General features: G+C 46.0%; 1 protein-coding gene across 5 annotated transcripts; it reads left to right on the forward strand.

The window, feature by feature from the left end:
* The first annotated feature begins 827 nt into the window (after positions 1–827).
* Positions 828–10,007, forward strand: LOC109914175 (T-cell-specific guanine nucleotide triphosphate-binding protein 2-like). Of its 5 annotated transcripts, none has more exons than XM_048605500.1 (3): positions 829–1,347; positions 5,332–5,466; positions 7,258–10,007. In XM_048605500.1, the coding sequence occupies exons 2-3, from the start codon at positions 5,447–5,449 to the stop codon at positions 7,970–7,972; spliced, it is 735 nt and encodes a 244-aa protein (XP_048461457.1). In that variant the 5' UTR covers positions 829–1,347; positions 5,332–5,446; the 3' UTR covers positions 7,973–10,007. The 5 variants fall into 5 exon arrangements, with proteins under 5 accessions (XP_048461458.1, XP_048461457.1, XP_048461459.1 ...); XM_048605498.1 differs by having other exon boundaries at positions 830–1,318; XM_048605499.1 differs by having other exon boundaries at positions 830–1,239.
* Positions 10,008–16,516: the final 6,509 nt, after the last annotated feature.

Genomic DNA, 16,516 nt, shown 5'->3' on the forward strand with positions numbered 1-16,516 from the left:
TTCTGGTCACCGCATTATAGGAAGGATGTGGAAGCATTGGAAAGGGTGCAGAGGAGATTTACCAGGATGTTGCCTGGTATGGAGGGAAGGTCTTATGAGGAAAGGCTGAGGGACTTGAGGCTGTTTTCGTTAGAGAGAAGAAGGTTAAGAGGTGACTTAATAGAGACATACAAGATGATCAGAGGATTAGATAGGGTGGACAGTGGGAGCCATTTTCCTCAGATGGTGATGGCTAGCACGAGGGGACATAGCTTTATATTGAAGGGTGATAGATATATGACAGATGTCAAGGTAGGTTCTTTACTCAGAGAGTAGTAAGGGCGTGGAATGCCCTGCCTGCAAAAGTAGTAGACTCGCCAACTTTAAGGGCATTTAAATGGTCATTGGATAAACATATGGATGATAATGGAATAGTTTAGGTTAGATGGGCTTCAGACTGGTTTCACAGGTCGGCGCAACATCAAGGGCCGAAGGGCCTGTACTGCGCTGTTATGTTCTATGTTCTATGAACAGGAGTGTCAGCTTTAATTATTGTGCTTACGTCTTGAAGTGGGACTTTAGACTGAGAAATCTGGTGACTTAGGCAAGTGTGCTCCTGGCTGAGCTGCAGCTGACTTTGTGCAAAAGAAATCCAAATCTTTTCTCGAAAAGTGAAGAATGTTTAAAACTCTGCAATGTGCCTGCAGTCTCACCCTGTGACAGGGCGTGGCTCTACATTTCAGACTTTCACTCATCCGCAATGCTTTCAACCATTTCTGAAATCTCTTCTCGTATTGGTATTTTCAAAAGCAAAATCTTCCCATAAACACGTGATTACCTACTGTGATTCTCATTGGAGGAACATCCAGGAATCTGTCTCATTGATTATATGGGAGCTGTTCCACACTCAGATAGTAAGAACTGTAGATGATGCTGCCTGGCTTGCTGTGTTCCTTCAGCTCCACACTGTGTTATCACTGTCAGGCTGTTTACTCTCAACATGTGAGAGATGGTCAAGCGGCAGTACTGACACTGGGAGAGAATTTCACCGACAGATTCTCCTCCGTTCAAGGAAGCAGCACAGGCAAGTACCAAGAATCCAATAACAAACTGGGGGGAGTTAGTGAAATGATGAGGAAGAATCACATTCAATAGGTTTAAACTAAATTACAGCTCAACTTTAAAGACCAACAAGTGATTTCCCCATATTGTTTAGATCTCTTCAAGTTCTGAACGAAATCAAAGCACTAACTTTGAAGGGTAAGGAGTGCCGAAGTTTTCGTTTTGTGTGAAACCTGAAATACGGAAGTGTCATTGCGGAAATGATTAGTAACACAAGGTGGGTCTTGGCGGCATTGTTTGGGGTCGGTGAGTATTGACAGTGCGAGCGAGATGACCACCCTCAATGGAAATTCTGCAAACAACTAGCAATAGTTAAGCAGGGGTAAAAAAGAATTCTGAAGAAGGGTCTAGGCCTGAAACTTCAGCTTTCCTGCTCCTATGATGCTGCTTGGCCTGAGATAGTAGGAACTGCAGATGCTGGAGAATCCGAGACAACAAGGTGCAGGGCTGGATGAACACAGCAGGTCAAGCAGCATCATAGGAGCAGAGAGGCTGACGTTTCGGGCCCAGACCCTTCATTAGAAAAGGGGGAGGGGAAGGGGGTTCTGAAATAAATAGGGAGAGAGTGGGAGGCGGATAGAAGATGGATAGAGGAGAGGATAGGTGGAGAGGAAACAAACAGGTCGAAGAGGCAGGGATGGAGCCAGTAAAGGTGAGTGTAGGTGGGGAGTTAGGGAGGGGATAGGTCAGTCCAGGGAGGACGGACAGGTCAAGGGGGAGGAATGAGGTTAGTAGGTAGGAGATGGGGGTGCGGCTTGAGGTGGGAGGAGGGGATAGGTGGGAGGAAGAACAGGTTAGGGAGGCGGGGACGAGCTGGACTGGTTTTGGGATGCGGTAGGGGGAGGGGAGATTTTGAAGCTTGTGAAATCCACATTGATACCATTGGGCTGCAGGGTTCCCAAGCGGAATATGAGTTGCTGTTCCTGCAACCTTCGGGTGGCATCGTTGTGGCACTGCAGGAGGCCCAGGATGGACATGTCGTCTGAGGAATGGGAGGGGGAGTTGAAATGGTTCGCGACTGGGAGGTGCAGTTGTTTATTGCGAACCGAGCGTAGGTGTTCTGCAAAGCGGTCCCCGAGCCTCCACTTGGTTTCCCCGATGTAGAGGAGGCCACACCGGGTACAGCGGATGCAGTATACCACATTGGCAGATGTGCAGGTGAACATCTGTTTGATGTGGAAAGTCTTCTTGGGGCCTGGGATGGGGATGAGGGAGGAGGTATGGGGACAGGTGTAGCACTTCCTGCGGTTGCAGGGAAAAGTGCCGGGTGTGGTGGGGCTGGAGGGGAGTGTGGAGCGGACAAGGGAGTCACGGAGAGAGTGGTCCCTCCGGAAAGCAGATAAGGGTGGGGAGGGAAAGATGTCTTTGGTGGTGGGGTCGGATTGCAGATGGCGGAAGTGTCGGAGGATGGTGCGTTGGATCCGGAGGTTGGTGGGGTGGTACGTGAGGATGAGGGAGATTCTTTTTTGGTTGTTATTGCGTGGATGGGGTGTGAGGGATGAGTTGCGGGAAATGATGGCGTTCTCGACCACTGAGGGGGGGAAGTTAAGGTCCTTGAAAAACGAGGACAACTGAGATGTACGGGAGTGGAATGCCTCATCCTGGGAGCAGATGCGGCGGAGGCGAAGGAATTGGGAATAGGGGATGGCATTTTTGCAGGAAGGTGGGTGGGAGGAGGAGTATTCTCGGTAGCTGTGGGAGTCGGTGGGCTTGAAATGAATATCGGTTTATGGGTGGTTGCCCGAGATGGAGACAGAGAGGTCCAGGAAGGGGAGAGAGGTATTAGAGATGGTCCAGGTAAACTTAAGGTTGGGGTGGAAGGTGTTGGTGAAGTGGATGAACTGTTCGAGCTCCTCGTGGGAGCACGAGGCGGCGCCGATACAGTCATCAATGTAACAGAGGAAGAGGTGGGGTTTAGGGCCAGTGTAGGTACGGAAGAGGGATTGTTCCACGTAACCTACAAAGAGGCAGGCGTAGCTTGGGCCCATGCGGGTACCCATGGCCACCCCCTTTGTCTGTAGGAGGTGGGAGGAATTGAAAGAGAAGTTGTTGAGGGTGAGGACGAGTTCGGTTAAGCGGATGAGGGTGTCAGTGGAGGGGGACTGGTCGGGCCTGCGGGACAGGAAGAAGCGGAGGGCCTTTAGGCCATCTGTATGGGGAATGCAGGTGTGGAGGGACTGGACATCCATGGTAAAGATGAGGTGTTGGGGACCGGGGAATTGGAAGTTCTGGAGGAGGTGGAGGGTGTGGGTGGTGTCACAGACATAGGTAGGGAGTTCCTGGACCAAGGGGGAGAAAATGGAGTCCAGATAGTTGGAGATCAGTTCGGTGGGGCAGGAGCAGGCGGAGACAATGGGTCGACCAGGGCATTCAGGTTTGTGGATTTTGGGAAGGAGCTAGAAGATGGCAGTGCGGGGTTGGGGAACGATGAGGTTGGAGGCCGTGGGTGGGAGGTCACCTGAGGTGATGAGGTTGTGGATGGTTTGGGAGATGATGGTTTGGTGCTCAGGGGTGGGGTCATAATCAAGGGGGCGGTAGGAGGAGGTGTCGGAGAGTTGGCGTCTGGCCTCGGCGATGTGGAGGTCAGTGCGCCATACTACAACTGCACCTCCCTTGTCCGCAGGTTTTATGGTGAGGTTGGGAATGGAGCGGAGGGAGCGGAGGGCTGCACGTTCTGCGGGGGAGAAGTTGGAGTGGGTGAGGGGGTGGAGAGGTTGAGGCGATTGATGTCTTGACGGCAGTTGGAGATGAAGAGGTCGAGGGAGGGTAGGAGGCCTTGGGGTGGTGTCCACGAGGAGGGGGTGTGTTGGAGGCGGGAGAAGGGGTCAGTAGAGGGAGGGTTAGGCTCACGGTTGAAGAAGTAAGCGTGGAGGTGGAGGCGGCGGAAAAACTGCTCTATGTCCAAGCGTGAGCGGTATTCGTTGATCTGTGGGTGGAGGGGGACAAAGGTGAGCCCTTTACTGAGGACTGACCGTTCGTCTTCAGTAAGGGGTAGGTCTGGGGGGATGGTGAAGACTCGGCGGGGCTGGGTGCTATTGTCCCCTCTGGAGCTGCTGGCCGTGGAGGCTGTGGGCGGAGCGACGTCGGCGTCGGCTGTGGGTGGAGCGGCGTCGGCGTCTGCGGTGGGCGGAGTTGTGTCGGCGCCGGCGGTGGGCAGAGTTGCGCCGGCGGTGGGCGGAGTTGCGTCCGCGTTGGTGATGGGCGGAGCGGCGTCGGCGGTGGGGGGAGCGGGGTAGGCAGCGGCAGTAGCGGTGACGGTAGGCGCGACTTCAGTTTCAGTGGTGTTGATCTCGGAAATGGAGGCGGTGGCATCGGCAGCGATGGCGTTCGCTGTCCCGGAAGTGGGGAACTCGGCGGTGGCGGATGTGACGTCATCTGTGGGTTCTCCGACAGTGGCCTCATGGCCAGTGGCGCTGGGCACATTGTGGAGAAGGTCCTGGGTACAGCTGGGGATTTGGGAGGTGGAGGAAGCCCGTTTTGCGTGGTAGGCACCAGTAAGTTTACTGTACTTACGGTTTTTAGTGTCCAATAAAGCTGAGTAGAATTGTGAGTTCAGGTTGTGGATCCTACGAAGAATGAAAAACAGGAGAGGTCCTTTGCAGCTCTGGGAGAGGGAGGCTCTGAGCTGGGGTAGGCTTGATTGTAGTGCCTGGAGATGCTGGCGCATTGCTGCAAGTGTGTGTTTCAGGAGTCACAGGGAGAAACGCTTCTGAAGGATCTCAATGCCATGAGTGTATATATTGTCACGGTTGGGGCCAAATTGGGAAGGCTTGAATGTGGATTGTAGTCCATTGGGGATGATCTGGTTCCGTAGGCAGGTCCTAAGAAAGGTGATGTGGCTGTAGTACCTGGTTTGCTTCAGGACATAGTCGAGCAGTTTCAGGGCCGAAGAGATTACGAGAGAGTTGCAGTGGGAGAGAGATCCCCTGAAGTTTGTCCGGAGGGAGGGGTTCATCCAGCTGTACACCTTGTTATCTCTTTCAAAATGATCTGCGGCTTCCCGGGTGTCTCCGGCCACTCGGCACTGACTGCATCTGGGGACACTGTCCCACTCCCTGGCCTTCTGGCCATTAATTATTAGTCTTTCAAGCTGTGTATTGTAAAGCAATGAAGGTATCTCCCTCTCTCTCTCTTAGCCATTTCTCTGCTGTTATTGCTCACACCAGACCTGTACTTTATTGGATGGTAAATAAAGTGCTGCCACTCGCACTCTCTACTTTCCTTTAACAGGACACAACCAAACACAACCAAATGAGACTCTGGCCTCTCCTCCCCTTTCTGAGCAGGGCTCTCAGGAATCGCTGGGCAGTCAGACGGGGAAAGCAGTGAAAGACAGTCAAGGAGGATGGGAGGAGCCAGCTCCAGGTTGGTTAAGAAACACTTATTAATGCGACTCTTCAGTTCCTCTTGCTCCAGCACAGCCTGTCATTGTAACACATGCCCATTGCTCAGTGGCATCACTTGTGATGAGAGTGTACTGGCAATTCTGCAGCTCATTAACCTCCCTTCATCCTCACACCCAACAGCATATTGGCTGTGTTCAGTCACACTGTCGACTCCAGATTCATCCATCAAAGTCCCTCAAAAAGTTAGTTGTGGCACAGGCAAGCTGACCATAAAGGAGAGAGGACAAATCTGAGGATTCCCAATATCCGATTGGAACTTTTCAATCTGGTCTCACTCTAATTGTACAAAATGTTTCAGGTATGAGCGTGGAACAGTGGTGTCTCTGGACCATGTCAGTGACCTGCACTATGTCTGAGCAGGCAATTACTACAGATTCAGGCTGTCACTTGGGAGCCCCAGACTGGCTGTGGTGTCTTTCACACAGGCCCTTTCATATCCTCCAACTTTTCTATGGATAGACCACAAATGTTTCAGTGAGAGGTGGTCAATACAATTCAATAAATCTCTGTCTGAAAACAGAAAGTGGACATACAGAGGGATGGAGAGCCAAATCCCATTTATTTTTACTGTTTATTGTTACTGCACACATCCTGTAATTATTGCTGCCTGCCCAGCCCCTCAGGGGCTCTATCTCCCACACCTTGGAGCCTCTGTCTATCTGTGTGTGTGTGTGTGTGTAGCACAGGAATCATTCCACGGTTCAGTGTCCCATTGGTCCAGATCTTTCAGTTCGCGATGGAAGGGAGTTCAAGCTTCTGACTGTGTTGTAAACCATCCACTTAGTTTTCCAGGCTGGAGCTTTCTGGATGCTCCCGTGCCAGCTCCAGTGTCCAGTGGTGACCAGATCTGGGGACAGGAGGGAAGATGGGAGGGTGGTGGCTCAGTGGAAGAGTGTAAGGGAAACAAAGGCACAACCCCCTTTCCATCAAAAACAGAAGGTGCCCTCCGGATTCGGGTCTAACTTCAGTTCATTGATAGAGTTCTTCAGTGGACCTGTCAACCCTTGACACAGCACAGCCTCCCATCTTGACACTGCTCCCATTCCAACAAAGCTCATTTCTGTCACCAACTTCAACACTGCTCATCTCCCTCCACTCCAACAGTGCTCACCCTTCCTACCGTCTGGTTCCTCTCCCTTGAATTAGTCTGTGAGATCACTGATAATGTTGGAAATGATGTAAACCTTCTACATTGAAGCAGTACATGCTTAAGAAATAATAGAGACTAGCTGGTTCATTGGGCATGTATTTAAGGGCTGTTTTTCACCAGTAAAGGTTGCTGTTTAGGAAGTGAAGAGAGCAGACTGGTGTTTGTATTGAACTATTTAATCAAATACATGGTTGTGGTAGCAGACTGACAGCCACCTCAAAAGTAGGTGAATAGCAGTTTGACACCCATCTCCATATCAGTTGAAGGCTCACCATTATGTAAGTTGTGGCTTTAATCAATTTCCCAAAGGAAGCAGGTTCGTGACCCATGATCAGACCTAACCCTTGACCTCCACCTCCATTGTGAAAACTCAGCTCACAATTGCTTGCCCTGGTCATACAGGTCACAGACTCCTAATCGCGGATTTAATGCTGTTTTGCATTTCTGAAAATGTAATGTCCAATGCAAAAACCTATAGTAATGAATGACAAATGCCATTTATTCACTAATACCTTCAAATCCAGTCTATTGTGCTGCGTGACTACAAATTCTTTCAAATAGTTTGATGCAAAACATCATGTATAATGTTTTTGTTCTCAGTGATCAGATGGCTCAGTCTTCAAAGACTTTCTGCTACACTCAGGAAGAGCTCAACAAACAAAAGTCTGACAATGAAACTTTGCGGGTAGCGAAGGCTACACTATTGCAGAAGAAGATAAATGATCTAGATTCTACAGAGCTGAACATTGCAGTGACAGGAGAATCAGGCTCAGGGAAATCAACCTTCATCAATGCCATGAGGGGCCTTCGGAGCGATGATGAGGGAGCTGCTGAAACTGGTAACATTGAAACAACAATGGAGCCAATTGGGTACAAAGATCTCAAAATGTCAAATGTCCGTTTCTGGGATCTGCCGGGAATTGGAACAACAAGATTCCCAGCAGATAAATATCTGAGGGAAATGAACTTTGAGACGTACAATTTCTTCATCATTATCTCACACTGCCGGTTCAGAGAAAATGATGCAGAACTTGCCAAAGAAATTAGACGGCTTGGGAAGAAATTCTACTTTGTTCGATCTAAAATTGATAATGATATCAAATCAGTGAGAAATCATTGCACAATATTTAATGAAAAGGAGGAACTGGCGAAGATCAAGAATGACTGTGTCAAAAATTTACAACAGGCAGGGATCCCATCACCCAGTGTTTTCCTGATATCAAATTTTGATCAGTGCCTTTATGATTTTAATCTGTTAAAACATTACATTATAATGGACAATTTATCCCACGGATCTGTTTCCCCATTTAATTAGATCATGGCTGATCTGCGTTTATTTTTATCTATTCCTGTTGGTTCTGTAACCCTTCAAACTCTTACTAAACAAAACCTAATTTCAATTTTGATAGTTTCAGTTGACCCCCAGCTTGAATAATGTTATGGTATGAGGGGAGTGGCCGGAGTTCTACAATTCCACTTCCCCTTGTTTAAGCAAGTGCTTCTTGACCTCAACCCTGTTGGACAAAGACTAATTTTATGTTGATGCACCTCTCTTTCGACTGTCTCACCAGAACAGTAATTTCCTTTTATCCAGCCTTTCAAATCCTTGATTCATCCTTTATTTAGATGGGGAGATGGGGATATTGTGGTAATAACAAAGGATAAGTAATCCAAAACCCCAAGTTAATCTTTGGGGACTTGGGTTCAAATCCCATGATGGCAGATGGTGAATTTTGAATGCAAAATGAACTTTAAAGGTAGCTTAATGGTAACTGTGCAACTACTGTTGATTGTTGGAGAAAACGCATCCAGCTCACTACTGTCCTTTCCTGATCTGGCCCAGATGAGACTCCACACACACGGCAATTTGGCATTAAACTGTCCTCCAGGCAAATTTGGGCAATAAAGGCTGACTGAGCTAGCGATGCCAATATCCTGTGAATGAATGTGAAAAATTTGAGAAATAAACTAGCAAGGCTGTATTGGGAATGGTACTGAGTATATTGTTCTTGCAGAGGGCCATCACAGACTCAACAGGCTGGATGGCCTGTTCCTGTGTCATAACCATTCAAGGTCAACTAGATCACCTGTTAGTTTTCTTTTAATTCAAGGAAACACAGGTCTATGTTATATTATCCTCAGAGCTCAATCTCTTTTTCTGCCATGGTATCTTTCCACTGAATCCCACCAACCCACTCCTGAGGTATAGGACATAGAACTGTTGGCAGTTTATCCAGCTCAGGTCTGATCAGAGCTCTGCATGATTGAAGTAAACTTAAAATCCTGTTGACATAAAGACAAAAATTTGATTAGTCTTTTTTTTGTACCTGTCCACTGACTGTAGGAGAGAATCTTACAGAGATGATAATCTTTCAGGAGACAACAGAGTTTGAGGCATGTGGCAATTTTATTGACATAGTCCGCCTCGATGTGAGGGTTCAATTACCATCTTGATCTGCAGCTCAGATCAGAAGAAACTGACACTCTAATTTCAATTTCAAGTAAAATGTCTTTTATATATTTTTCTTGAAACATTAACATGGTGGCACACACTCTCTTCCCATGTATACTATTAGTTAATTAGATCTGGGTCAGCTATGATTGGGTTTCTAGTCCATCATTCAATTAGTAATCTTGTTGCTTTAATCTGAATGGCCCCTTTTGCTATGTGGGAAACTGAACTTTCCATGGCTGCTTGTAACTTTTTCTGTCTCAACTAGAACAGATAAGGAAGGCCCCTTACAATTAGTTTTAAACCTTTCTTTCTAATATTTTAGTGATTAGTGTGTCTGTAAAAACTATATATATCCTTCTATAACACCTTGAAATCTATATCTATGATTACCTTAAGAATCTTAATTAAAACCTATTTGTAGTATTATAACTGATTGAATAGAAAAAGACTTAAATAACTAATTGGTATGAAATGTTCTTATCTTTAGGGTAGCAAAGAATGTTCCAGATTCAATCTTACTGAGGAACAGATTGCTATTGTACTCTGTGCTGAGAACACATTAAAAAAGCATTTCTCTCACTTTATAATTTCTATTAAACATGTACTGCAAAGTTTGTTGGGGCTGTCATCAGCCATTTTTGCTGTATGGTCATGGGGCAGCCCTAACCCTAACCTTCAGTGAATTGTGTACCTGAACCTAGTTCTCTGCTTCGCACCATGTAAAGAATATTGTTGTCCTTAAATCTCAAAACATTTTCACGTTGAACGCCATGCACTGGTTTTGCCAACTGTTCCTAATTTCATCTGTTAATTGTTCAACCCAATTTACTGTACTCCTTTACTGTCACATCATTCCAAATTCAGCCAGGTGAAAAATTAATACTGTGATACATGATTCATCTGTACTTGATGCTGCTCCTGGCATGCCCTCCTGCACTCTCCATTGAACCAGGGTTGAATTTCCAGATTGACGGTCATGGTTGAATGGCGGATAGGATGGCCCATGAGGTTGCAGATTATAAAAACCGAAAGAGCTGCAGATGCTGGAAATCAGAAATGAAAACAGAAATTGCTGGAAAAGCTCAGCAGATCTGGCAGCATCTATGGAAAGAAATCAGAGTTAGCAATTCAAGTCCAGTGACCCTTCTTTAGAACAGATGGTAGCTAAGAGAATGTTAGTTTTTATGCAGAAGATAGGGTGGGGGAGGTAGGGTAAGGAGTAAATGATAGGTGGGGGATAGAGCCCAAAGAGAGAAAATAATAATTGTACAGACAAAGGAATGGATAAGGATTAGACTAGGAGAATTAATAGCTATTAATGGGGACTGTTAGTGGCTAACAATGAGTTGTGTGTAGTAGCAGACAATGTGATGACAAGACCAGGGGATGCGGTAAGGACATGGGAGAAGCTCAAGGCCTAAAGTAGTTGAACTCAATATTGAATCCAGAAGACCGTAGACTTCCCAAGTAGAAAATGAGGTGCTATTCTTCCAGGTTGTGCTGAGCTTCGCTGGGGCACTGCAGCAAGCCTGAGACAGAGATGTTGGTCAGGGAACATGGTGGTGTGTTGAAGTGGCAGGCAACTGACAGGAAGTGACAGGAAGTTCAGGGTCTTTTTTAAGGACATAACTTAGATGTTCTGCGAAGCAGTCACCCAGCCTACAATGTAGTGGGGACCACGTTGTGAGCAGAGAATGCTGTCGAGTAGATTGTGTGAACTCAGGTAAAACACTGCTTCACCTAGATGGTGTGTTTGGGCCTTTAGATATTGAGGAGGGAGGTTCTATGGTTGTAGGGAAAGGTGCTATGGGGCTGTGGGGGTTGTTGGGAGTGCAGGAAGAGTGGACCAGGGTGTCCAAGAGTGAACGGTCCCTGCGGAAGGCTGAGAAAGGGAGGGGAGAGGAGGGGAATATGTGTCTGGTGGTGGCATTGCACTGGAGGTGGTGGAAACAGCAGCTAATGATCCTCTAAGATGTGAATGTTCATGGGATGGTAGGTGAGGACAAGGACGACCTTATCGCTATTGTGGGAGAGAAGAGAGGGGATGAGAGCTGAAGTGTGGGAGATGGGTCAGACCTGACTGAGGGCCCTGTCAACTATGGTGTTGGGGAATCCTCAGTTGAGGAAGCAGGACCTATTTCGGAGGACCTATTTCGGAGGTTGTAGATTGCATTGGAGAACAATTGAACTGCTGCTGATTCTGCTAGCTGTTCTATCTGATATGATACCTGTTTAGCCCAGTGATAGTGTCACATAACGTAATGGAGAGTATTTCAATGTGAAGGCTGGACTTGCCTTCATAAGGACGTGTGGTGGTCACTCTTACCGATACTGTCATGGACAGTTGCATCTGCAGCCAGCAGACTGATGAGGATGAGATCAAGTATGTTTTTCTGTCTTATTGGTTCCTTCACCACCTGCTGCAGGCCCAGTCTAGCAGCTGTGTATGTCCTTTTGGATTTGACCAACTTGATAAACAGAGTCCCTCACCCTGAGTACATCATCTGCTCTTCCCCTCCTCAGTACTTCCTTCAAGTGGCGCACAACATTCAGTCAATTGAAGGGCTGATACACTCAATTGGCTGCCATCTTTGCCAAGTCCGTCCTGCTGGTCATTGTTTTACCTGGAGTCAATGTCAGCCAGAGAGTAGAAGCATGATAGGTGAAAAGGACTTGCTATATGTTAGGACATGGACAGGAAAGCTTTAGATGGCCTGAAGTTTATCAAGGGTAGAATGTGGCAGACCAGCCACACGTGCAATGGAATAGTCAGGCCTAGAGATCCCGACCACGAATGAAGGTTTCAGCCGCAGAGTTAAGGCAGAGGGAAGTTTTACATGATGTTACAGAGATGGAAACAAGTGGATGAGTGACATAGTGATAGTGTGGCTGTAAGCTCATCCTGGGACCACTAACAACATGTTTATAAAGTGGCAGGTTTGGTCCCAGTCAGTTCCCATGGAGGAAGATGTAGTGGGAAGACTGACTTAGAGTGATAAAATCATAGAGCTGTATAAATCAGAAACAGGATCTTCAGTTCAACTCGTCCATACTGACCAGATATCTTAAATTAATCTAGTCCCATTTGCCAGCATTTGGCCCATATCCCTTTTAAACCCTTCCTTTTCATGTACCCACCCAGATGCCTTTTAAATGTTGTAATTGTACCAGCCTCCTCCACTTCCTCTGGCAGTTGATTCCATACTCGCACCACCTTCTGTCTCCAATGCTCCAGGGAAAATAGCCCGAGCCTATTCAGTCTTTCAAACCCTCCAACCCTGACAATGTTCTTGTATTCTTCCTCAGTTCTGAGGAAGGGTCACCAGACCCGAAACGTTAACTCTGTTTTCTCCTTCACAGACCAGAGCCGGCAGACCTGCTGAGCTTTTCCAGCAACTTTGTTTTTGATCCTGATTTACAGCATCTGCAGTTCTTTTGGTTTTTATTTAATATTCTTGTAAATCTTTTCTGAACCCTTTCAAGTTTAACAACATCTTTCCCATAGCAAGGAGACCAGAATTGAACGTAGTATTCCAAAAGTGGCCTAACCAATGTCATATACAGCTGCAACATCACCTCTGGACTCCTATACTCATTACACTGACCATTAAAGGCAAGTGTACCAAACACTTCTTCACTACCCAGTCTACCTTTGACTCCAGTTTCAAGGAAGTATAAACCTGCAGTCCAAGGTCTCTGTTCGACAACACTCCCCAGCTCCTTTCCATTAAGTGTATAAGTCTTGCCCTGATTTGCCCTACTAAAATGTAGTACCTCATGTTTATTTAGATTAAACTCCATCTGCCACTCTTTCGGTCCTTCGGCCCATCTGATCAAGATCTTGGTACTGTGAGGTAATCTCTTTTGCTGTCCAGTACACTACCAATTTTGGTGTCATCTGCAAATTTACTAAGCATACCTGCTATGTTCACATCCAAATCATTTATATAAATGATGAAAAGGCAGTGGACCCAGTGTCAATCCCTGCGGTACACTGCTGGTCACAGGCCTCCAGTCCAAAAAGCAACAGTCCACCACCATACTCTGTCTCATACCTTTAAGCTAATTTTTGCATCCAAATAGCTAGTTCTCCCTGTATTCCATGTTATCTAACCTTGTTCAGCAGTCTACCGTACAAAACCTTGTCAAACGACATGGTTCTTCAAACATTTATTTTGAGAAAATCTCTTCCAATCTGTACTGGATATCAGATATGCAGGTTGGTCATGTGGAACAGTGAGTAGTGTCATAGTTTGTGAACCTTTCGAAGGCATAGTAGCTGGAGAGAGAGCTAAGAACAGATTGCAGTCTGTCTCTGCTAAAGCACAGTGGAGATTTTGATTTTAATTTTATTGTCATGTGTATGCAAGTCGAAAAGTACAGGAGTACAGTGAAAAGTGTTTAATGTCGCCACACAAGACGCCATCTTAGTACAAGTACCCAGGTACAGAATCTTAAGAACAAGGTAGAAAGAAAGAACAAGGTTAAAAGTTAAACATTGCACTCATTACAATACAGTGACACCTGCTTAGTTTTAAGTAGAAAACAAAGAAATAAAGCTGAAAGTTCAGACAATACAGTCTTTCTTAAGTGCTTAGCCACGGTGGGACCGCACTTTGAGGAATCACCTCGAGACCTGACGTCCATGCTGAGGCCATGCCAGGCTGAGAGGCTGCCATAAAACCACCACGCTGGGCCGAGAGACTGTAGCATGACCTGAGTCCACGCCAGGCTGAAAGTCTGCCACGCCTGGCCGGGAAGCTGCCTCGCTGAGTCCGCGCTGAGTCTGAGCCCAGGAGAAGAGAGAAGAAGGGAGAAAGAAACGCAACAGAGAAGAAAAAGGAGAGAAAGAAAGAAAAGGAAATGGATGGAGTGGACGAGCTCTGTCTGAAACGTCTTACTCTGCCACCATCTTGGATTAAAAGAAGAGGAGAGGTGTTGCAGGTGAAAGCTTTGGTTAATCAAAGGTTGCAAACAGGTTAGGAAGGAAAAGGACAGGTCATTTACCTTTATCATAGTCACATAGGAGGTCATTACATGAACCATTTTGTAATGTGTGGAAACCACTCTGATTTGGCCCCAGGGAGAAAAAAAGGGTGGAAATTCCATTTGATATCCCTCTACACCCCCTCCCCATTCTAGTGTGTCTAACAGACGCACTTAGACTTCAAATTAACAAAGCCTCAGTGAATCCAGAAGACACACTCATCAACTTCAAATGTCCACACTACTTCAACTATACTGACATTCTCATTCCAAACCACACTCAGGTCTACAATGGTCTTACTCTAAACCACATTTTGGTTCATCTGCAGTCTTTCTCCGCTTTTCTCTCCCTGTTACAATCTTATTCCACACCACAGTCAGGTCCTACTACAATCTTACTCCACATTACACTCAAGAGCTGCTACAGTCTTATTCCACATTACACTCAGGTCATGCTACAGTCTTACACCACACCACACTCAGGTGCTACTATCGTCTTATTCCACATTGATTCAGTTAAGTGCATGCACAGCACCCGTCTCCCCATCACAGACAACCAGTCAGACTCTCAATCCACTGTGATGACATTCTCAGTTTGTTGGCAGCCTGATCTGAGTTTCAAGTTACGATATTTGAGACCTTCCAAGCCAAAGTGAAACTAAGCATTTGTTTCCTGAGAAGTGGAGATGTTATCCTGGATCTCTGGCTGTGACATCATATCTGAGAAATAAACATGGTTCAAATTGCTAGAGAGACGGGAGATAATTGGGATAGAATGAACAGAGTTGAGAGGTTAGATCTCAGCAGAGGGCAATGGGATTCAAAAAAGAACGAGTTCTTAAATACTTCAGACTGTCAGTCGAAGGAGATGAGCACACAGAGTAAAGTAGTGCTCTATGTGGGATATGGTGAAGGAGAGAAGCTATAGGCAGCTAGAAAAGAAAAAAAATCCCAAAATGACTGATTCTGGTAGCAGAGCTGTGCAGTATCCAGAAAGGTGTGTATTTGTAGTAAAGCTGCTGTCAAATGCAACTCAATAACTGAGTCTTGAGAGAATCGAGAGACTGAAAACCTACCTGGTCAGGACAGTTTCATGGGATTTGTTGGCTGAGATTAATACCCTATATGGTTATTTAAAGTGCAGTTTTTCATTTCCACTGAATACACTTTGCCTGTAACAGACACAGAAAATGCACGAGAAGCTTCTGAAGAAGAATCCTAACTGGACTCAAAACGTTAACGCTGTTTCTCTCTCCACACAGACGCTGCCAGACCTATTGAGTTTCTCCTGCATTCTCTGTGTTTGTTTCAGATTTTCAGCATCTGCAGTATTTTGCTTTTACTTTGCTCATTATCTATGTTTGATCTATGTTGATTTTGGTTTCATGATTACAATTAAAGTTTTAAAAAGTAAAATCTTGTCCATCAGGTTTTTCTGTTAGGATTGCATGGGAAGTTTGTTCCTTTCATATTATACATACATTGTTTCTTTCCCTCCACCTCACCGCAGTTTCATTCTACCTGCCTCTCCTGAACTCCTCAGCTACTTCTGCCTCCAACTCCGTCCCCTTTGGTCCTCATATATTCCTGTGCTACAGCTCTAATCAATTCTTCCATTCCCCTGCTGCGGACAGCTCCTGGCTATTCCTATAGGTCCATTCCCTAACTCTTTCAGTTACAGCTTGGGTGTAAAATAGTTAATACCGTGAGGATTAACTGGCATCACCTGATAATCTCTGTCCATCAGATTATGAAGGATTGATCCTGGGAGGTAACCAGTGTCTCGAGTGTATCTCTGCAAGGTTTGCTCAATGTGTCCTCCAAGTCACCATGTTTGCACCAGAGTGTGTTCAATGATTGTTCTTAATGTTAACAACAAATAGCTAATACAGTAAAGTATACTTTCTCTTAAATTGAGTCTGATTGCCTCTTGAGACAATCTCAGATTAGCATAACTTTCTAGAAGTAATATGGACAAAAACTGCTTACTGTTCATCAAGATTGGACCCATCTTCTGCCCAAGATGTTGTTTGGGTAACCTTCCCACATGGTATTAGCAGCTCAGGCTAATAACAGCAAGAAAGATAGATGGCAGCATATCTACCTGAGGCATCATTACCTGGTTGCAATAGGTAGGCATAACTGCCCATTACAACTTGCTGGCAGCAGTAGGCACCAAAGTCCACTATAAGAATACCAACAGTTTTACTCCACTAATGTCCCTAACTCCTACAGCCCAAAGCCACACCCACTTGTGACTACATGCAATCCCTCTTCATGCTTTTCCCAAAGTCCCACTCCACAACCCTCAGGAATGCTCCAAAAGTCCTATTGCATGCACGCCTCAGATATTCTTACAGTTGCAATTCCAACAGTCTGTCAGGCATTCCTACATTACAGCTCCGTACTCCATATACA

Source organism: Rhincodon typus, chromosome 14 (genome assembly GCF_021869965.1).
Source record: "Rhincodon typus isolate 14 chromosome 14, sRhiTyp1.1, whole genome shotgun sequence".
Taxonomy (NCBI): domain Eukaryota; kingdom Metazoa; phylum Chordata; class Chondrichthyes; order Orectolobiformes; family Rhincodontidae; genus Rhincodon; species Rhincodon typus.